Below are 17626 nucleotides of genomic sequence, written 5' to 3'. Positions count from 1 at the left end.
ACATTGTCTTTAGGATCTCTAACACAATTTACACACACAGTCACTGGTAATAAAATACAGTATGTTTTATCTCACCTGTGACATTGACCCACAATGCATCACTGTAGTTTGTGTAGTAAACTGGTTCTCCTCTTCCAGCTCTACACCAGTACTGACCTCCATCAGACACTGAATCAATATGGACTCTGTAGGAGTTTGTTTCTGTCTTGTTTTTCTCAGAGTTCTGTGTGTGTTTGTACCAGTAAAAGTCCCATCCAGCGGTCTGAGTCATGTGACAGATCAGAGTCACCGTGTTTCCTGTCAGTGCAGCTCCTGCAGTATCTGATGTGAGTTCAGGATTTGAGTCTGTGGTGAAGAACATTTGGGTCATTAATAAACAGAGTTTATTTATTGATCAGAGTTTATATATTGATCAGAATTTCTCTACAGAGTTGAATGTGAACACACACCTGATACAGTCAGTGTAACAGCATCACTGATGTCTGATCTCTGTGAGTCTCTGATTTTCTCTCCTCTACAGCTGTATTTACCACTGTGAGATTTGTCAGATGTGATTCTGTACACTCTCTCAGTGCTGACTGGATTGACTGAATCATCTTTAATCCAGCTGTATCTCCACTCAGTGTGTGTTTGTGTCTGTATGTCACATGTGAGAGTGACTGTCTCTCCTCTGAACACATGATGATCTGGATTTACACGCACTTCAGGTTTTGGTCTCTCTGTATAAAACACAAGTAAATATTCATCTATTTTACAATAATACAAGAATTAGACTGTAATCAGTTCATCTGAAGATTATGAAGTTTTGAATCATTGAAATAAATGTAATAAGTTCAACAACACACATATCCACCTTTTTCCTGAACGAAGAAGTGTTTCACGATTCGACTGTTTTTAATTTCCATCTCCAGTGTTCCCTTTACAAAAGGCTTCACTACGATGTTGCGCTGCTAAGCGCTACGGGGAACAGCTTTAGCTGTTAGCCGAGCTGAATAAATGTGTGGAACACGTCAATGAACATTGACCGGAATTTATAGCCTCAGCTGATGTAATCATTAGATGCACCTGAGGCCAGGCTATAAATGGATACGTCACCAGGTGTCGTCAGATACTCTTTTTTCAGAGCGATTCTGTTTCTGTGTGTTTCACACACCCTGTCAAAACTTTCTTTCCTCAATTAGGAGATAGATTCAGTTAGGCAGTGTGCAGTGAACGTTGTTCTATTTTTCTCTTCTGTTTAGAAAATATTATATATATATATATATATTTCTAAAAAAAAAAAAAAAAAAGAGAGAATGACTGAAAGCAAACGGTGCGTGTTCCCCTCTTCTTGCTCTATAGCTGAAGACGGCACACATCAGTTTTTGCTCTGTTTGTTTGGGGGTAAGAGCACGCTGCTCTCGCGTTGCAGCAGGGCGGTTGCGAGCACTGCAATTTGCTTTAACAGGCAGAGTGCGTCGTGCTCGCCTCGCTTGCTTCCGGGAGTCAGCACTCACGAAAAGATCGTTCGTGGGGCTCGTGCATGGATTTGGCTGAGGAGCAAGAGACGGGTTGATCCCTTTCTCACTCTCTCCCCAAACCCAGCTGGTCCTTCACATGATCTCGGCTGCTCCGACGCTTCTTCGGATCATGAGGTGGATCGCTATTCTCTTCCGCCTCCGAAGCATTCCGTCCGCGATAAAAAATCTACGGAGGAATTGCTCGATGTTGTTACTCATGCGGTTGCCAGATTGGACTGGCCACGTGAAAAAGAGACCCCCAAACGCTCCAATTAGGGGATAGATTTTATCTTCCAGTCTAAGAAAGGGAACGCCTCATGGGTCCCTTCCCTTTCTTTGATAACCTCCTTGAAGAGCTTTTTCAGCTCATGGAGAACCCCTAAAAAAAAAAAAAAAAAAATATATAAAAAATATATATATATATTTTCTTCCCATGTTCACATACCCTCAACGTCATTATATTCGACTATCGTGGGTGCTGAGGCACGGGGTATTCAGTGATGCCGCCGGTCGAAGAGACGCTATGGGCTATCTCTCGCCGGGCTCGACATCGTCACTTAAGAAGCCCTCTCTCCCTCAAAGCCTTGTAGGACAACCTCCACTTTAGTGGGAAGGGCTTATCAAGCAGCAGGTCAGGCTGGTGCTGCTCTGCACACTATGCTGTTTTTCAGGCATACCAGGCTGACCTCCTGGACGACCTGAGTGTGGGTTCTGGCGCTTGACGAGCAAGCCTCAGACCCACCACGGTCCTGACTGAAGGGAGGCTCAAAAGCAAAGCGTGGCGAGTCGTGCTCCTCCTCCCAGGGATTGGGGACAGTCTCGCCACCCTTGCCAGCCCTCAGGACTATAAATTCTAGTAAGAGAAAACCCTGACGGTCTTGCGCCTAGATTAGGGGTAGCTCCCTCGGGACGGGCGCGTGCTTCACTTCACCCCTCCCGGTACCCCTCGAAGCCCCTCCATTCCCGCCACCTCTTGGTGTTTCGGGTTGCAGAGGCTTCCGTCAAAATTGGGTGTTTTCGCTGTTCCTGCATTTTATTCAGGACGCGAAACACCCGACAACCCCTCAACAGGAAGTGTTAAAATATAATACCCATCTCAGAGATCCTGGCAGCGTGGAAACTTCTGCCGGATATATCCTTTTCTGTGGGTCTTATAAGGGCGTCAGGATTTAATTCTCTCGCCGCTTTCCGTGTTTCAACGGCGTGTTCTCACTACCAGTAACCGGATTTCTTTTTTGTAAAAAAAAAACTCTCAATCTCCTGGTTAAAGGGGCCATGGTATGTGTTCCCTTCCAGAGAGAGAGTTAGGTTATTACACTAAATACTTCCCGTTTCCCATGGAGGGTGAGGGGTGGCGTCTGGCTTAGATCTTAAGCTTGAACTACCCGTGGGTGTTCAAGTCCAAGATGATGCCTGTCAAGACGGTCGTGTCTCAAGCCCTACAACTCATTTGGCTGGTCACCATCGATCTTATGACGCACTTCTATACTTCATTTAGAAGTTCTGCCACAACATGGAAAGTTCCTGAGGTTCACTTCCGGGGCTGAAGTCTTCCAGGGTCAGGTTCTTTCACTCAGCCTAGCCCTTTTTACCCGCACATTCACAATGCATGATGTAGCTGGCTCCTTGCGACTCTGGGGCATCTGCATTCTGAATTACGTAGACGACTGGCTGATCCTAGTGCAGTTCCAGGAACTGGCAGTTCAGCACAGGGACATCGTCTTAGCTCATCTGTTTCTCTGGGGTTGAGGCTCAACGCCAAGAAAAGCGTCCTCTCTCCCACTCAGAACACTGTCTATCGGGGCATCAGTATGGAGTTCAATCACTATGCGGGCACAACTGTCTCCCGCTAGGATTGAGTCCATTCAGATCACCCTGAGCAAAGTCAGGCTAGGTTGCACTGTTATCAGTATCAACGATTTACAGGTCTCAGGGCTGAACGCGCCCACGGTGATCCCTCTGGACCTTCTGCTCATGAGACCGTTTTTGTTGTGGCCAAAAGCCAGGGGATTTCTTCCAAGGGCCAAAACCCCTGGGCTAAATAGGGTTACGCGCCTCAGGCTTCGCTCCTTTCTATGTGGTTCAGACCCCGGTTTTCTGCCTTGGGTCCCACTCTAGGTGCGCTCTTGTTGTCGCAGACTGCTAACGACAGACGCCTCCCTGACGGGCGGGTAGCGGCCTTAAGTGGTCGTCCAGCTTAAGGGGATAGGAGGGTCGCCAGCTCGGTTGTCACAGTCACTGTCTCGGGTTGATGGCTGTATTTCTGGCCCTGAAATACCTCCTCCTGAGGCTGCCATGTCTTGGTGCGGGTGGACAATACAGCGGTAGCCTCTTCATCAAGGAGACCCACGTTCTTGTCAGCTGTATTTCTGACACGTCGGATTCTCCTTTGGGCCCAGGGCAAGCTCCTGTCACTCAGGGCAATTTACATCCCTGGACGCCTAAATGTGGGAGCAGATTTGCTGTCCAGACAGAACATACCGAGGGGCGAGTGGAAACTCCACCCCGAGGTAGTACAACAAATTTGGGAGAGATTTTACAGAGCAGAAGTGGACCTCTTCACCTCTCAAGAGACTGCGCAATGTCCCCTCTACTTCTCTCTGAGTCACCCAGCCCCCCTGGGTCTGGACGCGATGGCGCATACATGGCCCAGAATGTGTCGGTATGCTTTTCCCCCAGTTTCTCTGCTCCCGGGAGTCTTAGCCAGAGTTCACCAGCAAGGGTCTTGCCTCTTACTGATAGCGCCTCACTGGCCGAACAGGATTTGGTTCTCAGAAATCGCCTTGGGCGATTCCGGACAGGAGGGACCTTCTGTCTCAGGCACAGGGGACGATATTTCATCCCTGGCCCGAATTGTGAAACCTTTCATGTCTGGCCCCTAAGGGTACCAAATGAGGTTCACAGGGTTTTCTCTTGAGATTATCGAGACCATTTCAAGTGCTAGGGCTCCCTCCACTTGGAACTGATCTGGGTAGATTTTACAGGGCAGAAGAGGACCTCTTCGCCTCTGTTGATAGCGCAATGTCTCCTCTACTTCTCCCCGAGTCGCCCAGTCCCCTCCCCCCCCTTGGGAGGGGCTGAACGTAGTAACGCAAATGCACCTGCATGCGTTTCCTTCTACTAAAGTTCTTATTACAGAACCAGCTAACTGCCAGTTTGTTTCAGTTCTGGATTTTCTGTAGAAAGAACTGTCAGCGGGCACTTGCCTCGCCACTGCCAGGTTCTATGTGGCCACTCGCGGTTTGCCACGGCTTGGTGGGCGGGGTGCCCTCAAAGAGGCATCCTCATTATTGCCCGGGCCTACGAGGCGGCGGTCAAGCTTCGCCAGTAGGTTTCAGGGCGCACTCTACCAGAGGGCTCTCCTCCTCTAAAACCTTGGCTAGAGGTCTCCCTCTGCAGCAAGTTTGTGATGCGACAGGTTGTCCTCTCCGCACACATTCATTGGATTTTTATAGTTTGGATGTTTTGCCACTCCGGGCTCTTATGCCCTTGAGTCGACATCTCAAGCTCATGTCTGGACAAGTTTGTGATGCGGCAGGCTGGTCCTCTCCGCTCACATTCATCAGTTTTTATGACAAGTTTGTGTTGCGATAGGGTTCTCTTCGCACACATTCATCGAACTTTATGGGTTAGATGCTTTGCTACTCCGGACTCTTATGTCCTTGAGTCGACATCTCAGCTCATGCCTGAACAAGTTTGTGATGCGGCAGGTTGTCCCCTCCGCACACATTCATTGCACCTTTTTAGTTTGGATGTTCTGCACTCCGGGCTCTTATGCCCTTGAGTCAACATCTCAGCTCATACCTGAACAAGTTTGTGATGCGGCAGGCTGGCCCTCTCCGCTCACATTCATCAGTTTTTATGACAGGTTTGTGGTGCGATAGGGTTCTCTTCGCACACATTCATCGAACTTTATAGGTTAGATGCTTTGCTACTCCGGGCTCTTATGCCCTTGAGTCGGCATCTCAGCCCATGCCTAAACAAGTGTGTGATGCGGCAGGTTGTCCTCTCCGCACACATTCATTGGACTTTTTTAGTTTGGATGTTCTGCACTCCGGGCTCTTATGCCCTTGAGTCGACATCTCAGCTCATACCTGAACAAGTTTGTGATGCGGCAGGCTGGTCCTCTCCGCTCACATTCATCAGTTTTTATGACAAGTTTGTGGTGCGACAGGGTTCTCTTCGCACACATTCATCAAACTTTATGGGTTAGATGATTTGCTACTCCGGGCTCTTATGCCCTTGAGTCGACATCTCAGCTCATGCCTGAACAAGTTTGTGATGCGGCAGGCTGGTCCTCTCCGCTCACATTCATCAGTTTTTATGACAAGTTTGTGTTGCGATAGGGTTCTCTTCGCACACATTCATCGAACTTTATGGGCTAGATGCTTTGCTACTCCGGGCTCTTATGCCCTTGAGTCGGCATCTCAGCCCATGCCTAAACAAGTGTGTGATGCGGCAGGTTGTCCTCTCCGCACACATTCATTGGACATTTTTAGTTTGGATGTTCTGCACTCCGGGCTCTTATGCCCTTGAGTCGACATCTCAGCTCATACCTGAACAAGTTTGTGATGCGGCAGGCTGGTCCTCTCCGCTCACATTCATCAGTTTTTATGACAAGTTTGTGGTGCGACAGGGTTCTCTTCGCACACATTCATCAAACTTTATGGGTTAGATGCTTTGCTACTCCGGGCTCTTATGCCCTTGAGTCGACATCTCAGCTCATGCCTGAACAAGTGTGTGATGCGGCAGGCTGGTCCTCTCCGCACACATTCATCAAAATTGAATGGTTTAGATGTTTATGCTACTCCGGGCTCTTATGCCCTTGAGTCGACATCTGAAGCTCATGTCTGAGACCTCTCGCGTTTTTGTGAGTACACTGCACAACCGTAGGGGTCCGGACAGCCCCAAGTGCGGCGGCGTGGGTATTGCGTTCCCCGTAGCGCTTAGCAGCGCAACATCGTAGTGAAGCCTTTTGTAAAGGGAACGTCTCGGGTTACATGTGTAACCCTTGTTCCCTGAAAAAGGCGGAACGAGATGTTGCGCTGCTTTGCCGCACTGGGGCGTCCCAGGACTGCTCTTCAAAAAGAAGTATCTGACGACACCTGGTGACGTATCCATTTATAGCCTGGCCTCAGGTGCATCTAATGATTACATCAGCCGAGGCTATAATGTTCATTGACGTGTTCCACACATTTATTCAGCTCGGCTCACAGCTAAAGCTGTTCCCCGTAGCGCTTAGCAGCGCAACATCTCGTTCCGCCTTTTTCAGGGAACAAGGGTTACACATGTAACCCGAGACGTTTTCCTCTCTAAAAAATGCTGTTTTATTTTTTCTACTCAACCGCTGGGTTGATTTGACCCAATTTGTGTCGGCAATCATTGATTTTCTGTGAGAAAGTTACTTAAAAAAGTTTCCCTCCCTTTTTCTAGCTAATAATCGCTCTGTTCATCTGTACATTAACAGAAATAATATCTAAATATAGATTTCTGTGCTATGTAGTATTTTGTCTGAAAGTTGCTGGTAGTTTTAACTGCGTTAAGTTTTACATTTAATTGCAAATGGTATTCATCGACCCTCATCACACGTTTATTATAGAGTTATGAGCCGTTTTACCTCATTTTCAGTTCTTTAGTACATTAGACCTCAAAACACATTATAAATCACCAGAAATGCACAAACACAGATAAATTAAGGCTTGTTTGCTTCATGTGACGTCAAATTCTCTTTAATTGGGATATAATAAAATGTGTATAATAATGATAAGATGCTTTTAACTGGTGTTTATTTTCTTACAGTTGGATGAATATGTGAAAACTGAAAGAGTGAAATATTGAGGATTAATTCCTACATTTGAAGGTCTGTATTAATTTATAATATTTTACAGGGTTCCTGAAGTCATTGCAAATAACTTTAAATAGGAACATAATGAACTGATCAGACTGATTTTAAAGTAAAGGACAGAAACATTTAAAGCAACAGTTCACCACAAACTGTTCTGTCATAATTTACTCACCCTCAAAACATGGCAAATATAAATCAAGTATATTATATATTAAACTATATATTTTATAGAATTATATTTTCTTTATCCACAAGGTCAGAATCTAAAGATATTTAAAACATTTAATTAACTGAGGAAAAAAGTCACTGTGACAACATGCCCCAATGGTGACACATATGAGGGGTAAGTTGTCACAGTGGAAGATTGCTAATTTTAAACATATTATTAGGGCCTAAATAAAACATTGTGGTGTTTTTCTTCAAAATATTACCCTTCTTTAACATTTTACAGCTTGTATAATTCTTGAAACTAACATTTAAAGACAGGAGCATCAGCTCGAAGTCCACAACTCTCTTAAAGGGACAGTCCACCCAAAAATGACAATTCTCTCATCATTTACTCACACTTTTGCCATCCAAGTTGTAAATGCCTTTCAATCGTCAGATGACCACAAATTCATATTTTGTAAAAGATATATCAGGCCGGCTGGTCCTCACTGTCAAAACACTTTAAATGTCCAAAAGTAAAATTTAGGCATCATGCAGGTGATCCATATGGATCCAGTCGCTCAATGAAGGTCTTCTGAAGCAAAACGCTGCGTGTTTGTAAGAAACTAATCAATAATTATGATGTTTTTAACAAAAGTAACGCTTCAAGTTAGATCTTCTATGCTCATGTACAGGACGTGATGTCATGTCATGTGACACAAATATATATTTTAAATCAGAAGTAATTATATATATATTTGGGTCACATGACATCACATCCTCCTGAGCCATACATTACTTTCATTACTTCTGATTTTATATATATATTTGGGTCACGTGACATGACATCACGTCCTCCTGAGCCTCGGTGGCGTGAGGGGCAAAATCAGCCGTGTCCATTTTAGCCTGCTGGCCCATAACACATGCTCCATTCTCGGGAACGTGTCGGCGACTCTATGTGGGAGTCCCACACCGATCCCACCCGAGACCTGTGAGGACACCAGTGTGAACACATGGGATAAAGACCAGTTTCCTGAGGAGATGCTCCACGAGACTTCATTCAGGTCAGATGACGTAATCTCAGCACCCTTCATAATGTTGCGCTTCTGACCGAGCTATATATATATATATACTGTATATTAGGGATGTCAATTTAACGCTTTAATTCAGTGCGATTAATTACAAACTAAATAACATGTTAAAATATATTAATCGAGCCTGCTGACCCGTACATCAATTATTTTCTATCGGAGCAATTCAAGCAAGTAACAGTCAGTGCAGCTCCACTGAACACACAAAAACATGGATGCCCACAGGATGGGACAGAAAATATAAGAGACGCGTTTCAAAAAGATGTGCTATTTTTAACTTGCTCGTGTGCGGGACACTGAATAAAGCAGCAGTGCAAAGGTCAAAAACATCTGTCTAGTGCACGTTTACTCAGAAATACAATTAAAAGCAGCGCAGTGAAACACAATATCACATTCTGTGTGAAACGGCCTTTAATTATGTCACTGAAATCAGCGAGACGTGATGCAAAGGAGGATACCGTCAGTCTACAAAGACAAAAAACTATTCCCAGACAGAATACAAGAAAAACGACCCCTAAATCTGCCAATTCAGTTGCTCAGTATAGATTGTGCTGGAGGACAGTGACACGCTTATGATGCTGATATAGTATTAAACACACAATATTGACTTATAAAGGCACTTTTTGTGTTGTAAATGAACGTCTGCAACAATAATGCAATGTGCTTGAATTATTTATTTGGAGGAGTTTTCTCAGCATTTTAATGCGCACAATTAATTGTGATTAATCTGAATAATTAATCGGCATGTCATGTAATTGATTACAAATTGTAATAAATTGACAGCTGTAATATATACACACACACACACACACATTTATGTTGTGTATGTCATGATTAATTTCATATAGGATGTAAAACGTGCCAAATAAAAGATGCGGATCATCCGCTGTGGTGACCCCTGATGAGAGCAGCCGAAAGAAGAAGACAAACACACATGACACATACAAAATGACATCACACACCTCTGCTAGCATCAAACCTCTGATTCTCAGTGACGTCATGATGTCATAACATTAGCTTTGATTTAATGGCCGTGTTGTAGTTTTTGTGTACACAGAATGAGTGACATTATTTGATTTGAGGGTAAATAATGACTTATTAAAATATAAGTTCATCATATAAAATTATTGTGTTGCTTCAGAACACATGAACATTTTGGTTTGTTGCTTTTGATTACATGGACAAAAACATCTGAGCTCAAATATCTTCATTTATGTTCTGAAGATGACCAAAAGTCATGCAGGTTTGGAACAACATGAGGGTGAGTTAAATTATACATTTTTGGGTGGACTATTCCTTTAAATCAATATTTGCTCTGAAATGAAAAATAAAAAAAATTATTGATGAATTCAAGCTCTAATGAAATATGGGGAAAGATCTCGTCTCTCCTGAGATGTCATGTGAGTATTTTATTGATGTGTCCACCATGTTGGATTTCAGCATCATATACTGGCTGTGCAGATATTAAAATAACTGTGTCACATGAACTTCAATGAAACTAGAGTGTTTTCAGTGTAATGACAAAAGTAATTCTTTCTAATGCAGATTTACAATATATTTAGTTTTATTTATTTATTTATATTTTCCAATATGTCTGAGTACCTGCAACATGTTTAAACACACTGAATCTCCATCTGTCCTGATGATTGGAGACAACAATCAGTGCTTTCAAACCTTTGTTGTGATAAACGGAGAAGCACTCGAGTAAAACACATTAGTGCAGCAGTAGATGTTCAGTGTGTGTGTGTGTGTGTGTGTGTGTGTGTGAGCATGTATTTATCACTTTGTGGGGACCAAATGTCCCCATAAGGATAGTAAAACCCGAAATGTTTTACCTTGTGGGGACATTTTGTCGGTCCCCATGAGGAAAACAGCTTATAAATCATACTAAATTATGTTTTTGGAAAATGTAAAAATGCAGAAAGTTTTCTGTGAGGGTTAGGTTTAGGGGTAGGGTTAGGTTTAGGGGATAGAATATAAAGTTTGTACAGTATAAAAACCATTATGTCTATGGAAAGTCCCCATAAAACATGGAAACACAACATGTGTGTGTGTGTGTGTGTGTGTGTGTGTGCAGCAGTAGATGTTCAGTGTGTGTGTGTGTGTGTGCAGTAGTAGATGTTCAGTGTGTGTGTGTGTGTGTGTGTGTGTGTGAGCAGCAGTAGATGTTCAGTGTGAGTGTGTGTGTGTGTGTGTGTGCAGCAGTAGATGTTCAGTGTGTGTGTGTGTGTGTGTGTGTGTGTGTGCAGCAGTAGATGTTCAGTGTGTGTGTGTGTGTGTGTGTGTGTGTGTGCAGCAGTAGATGTTCAGTGTGTGTGTGTGTGCAGCAGTAGATGTTCAGTGTGTGTGTGTGTGTGTGTGTGTGTGTGCAGCAGTAGATGTTCAGTGTGTGTGTGTGTGTGTGTGTGCAGGAGTAGATGTTCAGTGTGTATGTGTGTGTGTGTGTGTGTGTGCAGCAGTAGATGTTCAGTGTGTGTGTGTGCAGCAGTAGATGTTCAGTGTGTGTGTGTGTGTGTGTGCAGCAGTAGATGTTCAGTGTGTGTGTGTGTGTGTGTGTGTGCAGCAGTAGATGTTCAGTGTGTGTGTGTGTGTGTGTGTGTGTGTGCAGCAGTAGATGTTCAGTGTGTGTGTGTGTGTGTGTGTGCAGCAGTAGATGTTCAGTGTGTGTGTGTGTGTGTGTGTGTGTGTGTATGTGCATCAGTAGATGTTCAGTGTGTGTGCGTGTGTATGTGCATCAGTAGATGTTCAGTGTGTGTGTGTGTGCAGCAGTAGATGTTCAGTGTGTGTGTGTGTGTGTGTGTGCAGCAGTAGATGTTCAGTGTGTGTGTGTGTGTGCAGTAGTAGATGTTCAGTGTGTGTGTGTGTGTGTGTGTGTGTGAGCAGCAGTAGATGTTCAGTGTGAGTGTGTGTGTGTGTGTGTGTGCAGCAGTAGATGTTCAGTGTGTGTGTGTGTGTGTGTGTGTGTGTGTGCAGCAGTAGATGTTCAGTGTGTGTGTGTGTGTGTGTGTGTGTGTGTGCAGCAGTAGATGTTCAGTGTGTGTGTGTGTGCAGCAGTAGATGTTCAGTGTGTGTGTGTGTGTGTGTGTGTGTGTGCAGCAGTAGATGTTCAGTGTGTGTGTGTGTGTGTGTGTGCAGGAGTAGATGTTCAGTGTGTATGTGTGTGTGTGTGTGTGTGTGCAGCAGTAGATGTTCAGTGTGTGTGTGTGCAGCAGTAGATGTTCAGTGTGTGTGTGTGTGTGTGTGTGCAGCAGTAGATGTTCAGTGTGTGTGTGTGTGTGTGTGTGTGTGCAGCAGTAGATGTTCAGTGTGTGTGTGTGTGTGTGTGTGTGTGTGTGCAGCAGTAGATGTTCAGTGTGTGTGTGTGTGTGTGTGTGTGCAGCAGTAGATGTTCAGTGTGTGTGTGTGTGTGTGTGTGTGTGTGTGTGTATGTGCATCAGTAGATGTTCAGTGTGTGTGTGTGTGTGTATGTGCATGCAGTAGATGTTCAGTGTGTGTGTGTGTGTGTGTGCAGCAGTAGATGTTCAGTGTGTGTGTGTGTGTGTGTGTGTGCAGCAGTAGATGTTCAGTGTGTGTGTGTGTGTGTGTGCAGCAGTAGATGTTCAGTGTGTGTGTGTGTGTGTGTGTGTGTGTGCAGCAGTAGATGTTCAGTGTGTGTGTGTGTGTGTGTGTGTGTGTGTGTGCAGCAGTAGATGTTCAGTGTGTGTGTGTGTGTGTGTGTGTGTGCAGCAGTAGATGTTCAGTGTGTGTGTGTGTGTGTGTGTGTGTGTGTGTGCAGCAGTAGATGTTCAGTGTGTGTGTGTGTGTGTGTGTGTGTGCAGCAGTAGATGTTCAGTGTGTGTGTGTGTGTGTGTGTGTGTGTGTGTGCAGCAGTAGATGTTCAGTGTGTGTGTGTGTGTGTGTGCAGCAGTAGATGTTCAGTGTGTGTGTGTGTGTGTGCAGCAGTAGATGTTCAGTGTGTGTGTGTGTGTGTGTGCAGCAGTAGATGTTCAGTGTGTGTGTGTGTGTGTGTGTGTGCAGCAGTAGATGTTCAGTGTGTGTGTGTGTGCAGCAGTAGATGTTCAGTGTGTGTGTGTGTGTGCAGCAGTAGATGTTCAGTGTGTGTGTGTGTGTGCAGCAGTAGATGTTCAGTGTGTGTGTGTGTGTGTGTGCAGCAGTAGATGTTCAGTGTGTGTGTGTGTGTGTGTGCAGCAGTAGATGTTCAGTGTGTGTGTGTGTGTGTGTGTGTGCAGCAGTAGATGTTCAGTGTGTGTGTGTGTGTGTGTGCAGCAGTAGATGTTCAGTGTGTGTGTGTGTGTGTGTGCAGCAGTAGATGTTCAGTGTGTGTGTGTGTGCAGCAGTAGATGTTCAGTGTGTGTGTGTGTGCAGCAGTAGATGTTCAGTGTGTGTGTGTGTGTGTGTGTGCAGCAGTAGATGTTCAGTGTGTGTGTGTGTGCAGTGTGTGTGTGTGTGCAGCAGTAGATGTTCAGTGTGTGTGTGTGTGTGCAGCAGTAGATGTTCAGTGTGTGTGTGTGTGTGTGTGTGCAGCAGTAGATGTTCAGTGTGTGTGTGTGTGTGTGTGTGTGTGCAGCAGTAGATGTTCAGTGTGTGTGTGTGTGCAGCAGTAGATGTTCAGTGTGTGTGTGTGTGTGCAGCAGTAGATGTTCAGTGTGTGTGTGTGTGTATGTGCAGCAGTAGATGTTCAGTGTGTGTGTGTGTGTGTGTGCATGCAGTAGATGTTCAGTGTGTGTGTGTGTGTGTGTGTGTGTGCAGCAGTAGATGTTCAGTGTGTGTGTGTGTGTGTGCAGCAGTAGATGTTCAGTATGTGTGTGTGTGTGTGTGTGTGTGCAGCAGTAGATGTTCAGTGTGTGTGTGTGTGTGTGTGTGCAGCAGTAGATGTTCAGTGTGTGTGTGTGTGTGTGTGTGTGTGTGTGTGTGTGTGTGTGTGTGTGTGTGTGTGCAGCAGTAGATGTTCAGTGTGGGTGTGTGTGTGTGTGTGTGTACAGCAGTAGATGTTCAGTGTGTGTGTGTGTGTGTGTGTGTGTGTGTGCAGCAGTAGATGTTCAGTGTGTGTGTGTGTGTGTGTGTGTGTGTGTGTGTGTGCAGCAGTAGATGTTCAGTGTGTGTGTGTGTGTGTGTGTGTGTGCAGCAGTAGATGTTCAGTGTGTGTGTGTGTGTGCTATAAGTATTGTGAGAGCAACATTTCTCACACATCTGTCTAAACTTCTTAAACTGCTGTAGATGTTCACATTTAATGTATTCTACACCTCCACTATACATATTCCCAAACCGTGTTCACCGGTGTGGACTTTTAGTTTGTGCTGCAGGTGATGGTAAAAAAAAAAAAGAAAGTAAATGTTCTGAAATTATTCTGACTTTGATCACAACTTCTAATAGTTTTGTTTTATTTAAAATTTTGACAGTGGCGGGGTTAAGAGGGAAGACGTATTTTTGCATGTAGATGTCATGAAGCGATGGTCCGAGGTTTGTTATGTTCATATCATTCACTAATTTGAGTTGTTCTGACAGAAAACAACTTCACAAGTTGATCCTGAAAGTCATTTTGACTCCAAATAACACTTAAATGTTTGTTGTTCTCCGTCTGAATCGCTCGTTTCGGTAGTTTTTACATTGTGTCTCGAGACCAGAAACACAAAACAGGCAATTACAATCATCATGTGTCGTCCAGTAGTTGCTCAGGAAAACTGTGGATCTGCTGATGATGCATATGATTATAATATAACAGATGATCACTCACCGATGACAGGAAATGACACTTCAGCATCTACAGTGTAGATTCCTCTAGATGTGATGCTAGCGTAACACTTGCATGTTTTGCTATAACTTGCAGTAAACGTGAACTCTTTCTCATTAGAGTCTTGAACATGAAAATATTGATCAACACCATCACACTGAAAACTGTATGTCCAGGTCACTCGTGTCTCCTGTACGTCACATGTGAGAGTGACAGTCTCTCCTCTGAATATCGGTGATGTTTCAGGATTTACAGTCAGAACAGGTTTAGGAATCTCTGTAAGAACCAGAAACAAACACACAACTCCCACTTTACAAACACACATGTTGATTTATAACTTAAAGAATATTCTGGGTTTAATACAAGTTCAGATCAATCGACGCATTTGAGGAATAATATTAATTACCACAAAAAATCATTTTGACTCGTCCCTCCTTTTCTTTAATAAAAGCAAAACTGAAGATTACAGTGAGACTCTTACAATGGAAGTAAATGGGGGTCAATCTGTAAACATTAAAATACTCTCAGTTTCAGAAGTATAGACACACGACATAAACAATATCTGTGTAAACATGATTTTACTGTGATAAAACATTTATTTACCGCATCTGTGTAAAGTTATAAAACTTCATTGCCATGACGATATAATGTCAACAAACCTAAAATCCCTAAAATGACTGTAAAACTGATGATGAAACTAATTTACATCTTAAATAATGGATGAATTTTAAAAGAATAATTAATGTGTGTTTTTTAACATTTTTAGCTTCACATTTCTGCCTTCAAACCCTCCAAATATTGACCCCATTGACTTCCATTGTAAGTGACTCACTGTAACCTCGATTGTAACTTGATTTTAACTCATCTCAACCTTTATTTATTGAGCACATTTATAACAACAGGAGTTGACCCAAAGTGCTTTACAATACATAATTCAGTCACAACATTATATGCATAATATACCCTTATATCAATACTAATAAATACCTAAAATATATATCCCTAATAAAAATGTGTTTTTAAAGCAGAATTAAAAAGGCAGAGCGTCGGAGCCGTTCTGATATGAAGTAGAAGCTTGTTCCAGAGTTTGGGGCCTATAATAGCAAATGCCCGATCGACAACAAGGAACTTTCAGCAGATGTTGGTCAGCTGACCTACAGTAAGTGCTCGAGTAGGAGAGTACGGGACAAGAAGGTCACAGAGAAATTGAGGTGCGAGACCAGATAAAGCTTTATATACGAATGTTTTATAATAGTCAAAGTATTTGTTTGAAATTTCAGCACACATGTTGAAAACTTGTTAGGTGCCGTTCACATGCTGGAATACGCTATTATTATTATTATTATTATTATTATTGCTGTCAATCGATTAAACATTTTAATAGAATTAATGACATGTTGTCCCGATTAATTAATCGCATATACAAATATTTGCGATTATATATTAAATAATTATACATAGTTATCTTTAAATATTTAACAATTATATATATATAAAATTAAAAATATTCATATAATTAAAATGCATTACATTCTTGTAGCAGAAGAGTTCATCATTAATAATACAAAAAGCGGCTTTATAATACAATGTATTGTTTACTACCATATTATTGATCATAAGTCAATCATTGACACACAGTTCACAGCAATCCATTACACAAGTGAATTTATCAATCAGAGATTTATTATGAGGGCTTGTTTAAGGACCTGTCAATTTACACCTGTGTCAGACATGCTTGTGTAGCGCCTCGGTGTGTTAAGCGCCATAAACATAATATTTTTAGGTCACTGCATCAATTAAATATATTTTAATACTCAATCTTTAAACACATCTTGAGATCTCTTAGTTCAGATTTGTGCTCATCACGTGTTTTGAGCACAAGAATGTAACTCATGTTTGTGTTGTGTCTACTGAAGTGTTTCTTCACTGTATAAACTGTGTGTTGCTCATACAGCTGAAGTTTCACTTACTGCCCTCTGGAGTAAACAGGTGGTACTGCAAGCATTTCTCAGGAATCTTCCCTATATGGGGTGTTGCGATTAATTGCGTTAATTTTATTAACGCATAATTTTTTATAATATTAATCGCACTGAATTAACATGTTAAATCGACAGACCTAGTTATTATTTCACTAAAATTACACGCAGCATCACAAAAGAGTAAACGCATGTGTCTCGAATCGAGACGTTTAACAGTTTAATTTGCTTTTAACTTCACATGTCGTCTCAAAAAACTCGAACAAGCCGTCAAAGACATCTATGTAGCGCACGCTTACATCTAAATCAATTATAAAACAGGACAGAAGGACATATAGACGTGCTCAATGTGAACGGCCCCTCAGTGTAAGACTAAAACTCTGTAGAAAAGTTTGATCACACTTGTCGATTCTTTATTATTTGTTACGGCACATTTGAGATTTTAGAGTTTAACATCATCAAAACTAAGAAGAATCACAAAAGTGTTTAAATTCTGCCGTGATGAAAACAAATGAAATCAGAAACATCTTCTATTTGAACCTCTTCAGTGTTTCATCTGTTGCAGATCTGCACACAGTTCATTTCCTCAATCAACTTCAGGTGCATCCTGGGATGCTGCAACCCCACTTTTGAAAAATCCCCAGAAATGGCATACCCAAACTGAAACAGATACAGTTCATAAACCATTTGTTCTAAAAGCACAAGTATGATCCCATTTGAAAGCTGACACCTGGCAGTTTATTGTAAATGTAGAATTAATTATTGTCATAATGAAAAAAATAGTTATAAATAGCTTCAAAGTTTTGTCAAGTTATTAGAAATTTATTTTTATGAAATATTTTCATGAAAATAAAATTGAAGTTGGCATTGCAGCAATCTAGAAATGCACTGCAGCTAAAGCAACATGTCTGACCATGTTATATTTAAAATCTGAAGATGACAAGTCTAAAACTCTGTATTTAGTTAAATGTTTTTCAAGATCATGTCATACGACTTTATTTTGATTAGACTCTAAAATGCAAACTGATGTTTATTGTCATGTTCTAAGCATCTATTCAGTCTATTGTCTCTGTTTATTTATGTGGTGTAAACGATCTCCATTCAGTCTCAGTCTCCCTGCACACATTCACACCTCTCCAGCCTGGTTATGGCTCTAAATATGCTTTTCTTTTGTCTGCATTATAATTACTAACGACTGGCTATTCACACTGTTTCAATCCCTAATCTCTTTTAGGAAAGTTCTCAAAGTTCTCACCTTACATTTTAAACTATATAAAATGACCTTCTTGAAAAAAGAAACATTTCAGCAAGCAGTCCTATTTAAAAATATTCATAAA

The 17626-nt window shown here is 42.5% G+C and overlaps 1 protein-coding gene across 1 annotated transcript in view; it reads right to left on the bottom strand.

Moving 5' to 3' along the window:
- LOC127642985 (Fc receptor-like protein 3) overlaps window positions 1–17626 on the bottom strand; it is a 244814-nt gene that overhangs the window by 8986 nt on the left and 218202 nt on the right. The window contains exons 7-8 of the mRNA XM_052125490.1: window positions 450–719; window positions 76–345 (exon numbers count right to left, since the gene is read on the bottom strand). Coding sequence (XP_051981450.1) covers window positions 76–345; window positions 450–719 — 540 coding nt within the window. The remainder of the gene's footprint in view (window positions 1–75; window positions 346–449; window positions 720–17626) is intronic.

This window comes from Xyrauchen texanus, chromosome 1, assembly GCF_025860055.1.
Source record: "Xyrauchen texanus isolate HMW12.3.18 chromosome 1, RBS_HiC_50CHRs, whole genome shotgun sequence".
In the NCBI taxonomy this organism is placed as follows: Eukaryota; Metazoa; Chordata; class Actinopteri; order Cypriniformes; family Catostomidae; genus Xyrauchen; species Xyrauchen texanus.
This window is presented reverse-complemented; position numbering and strand designations above follow the sequence as displayed.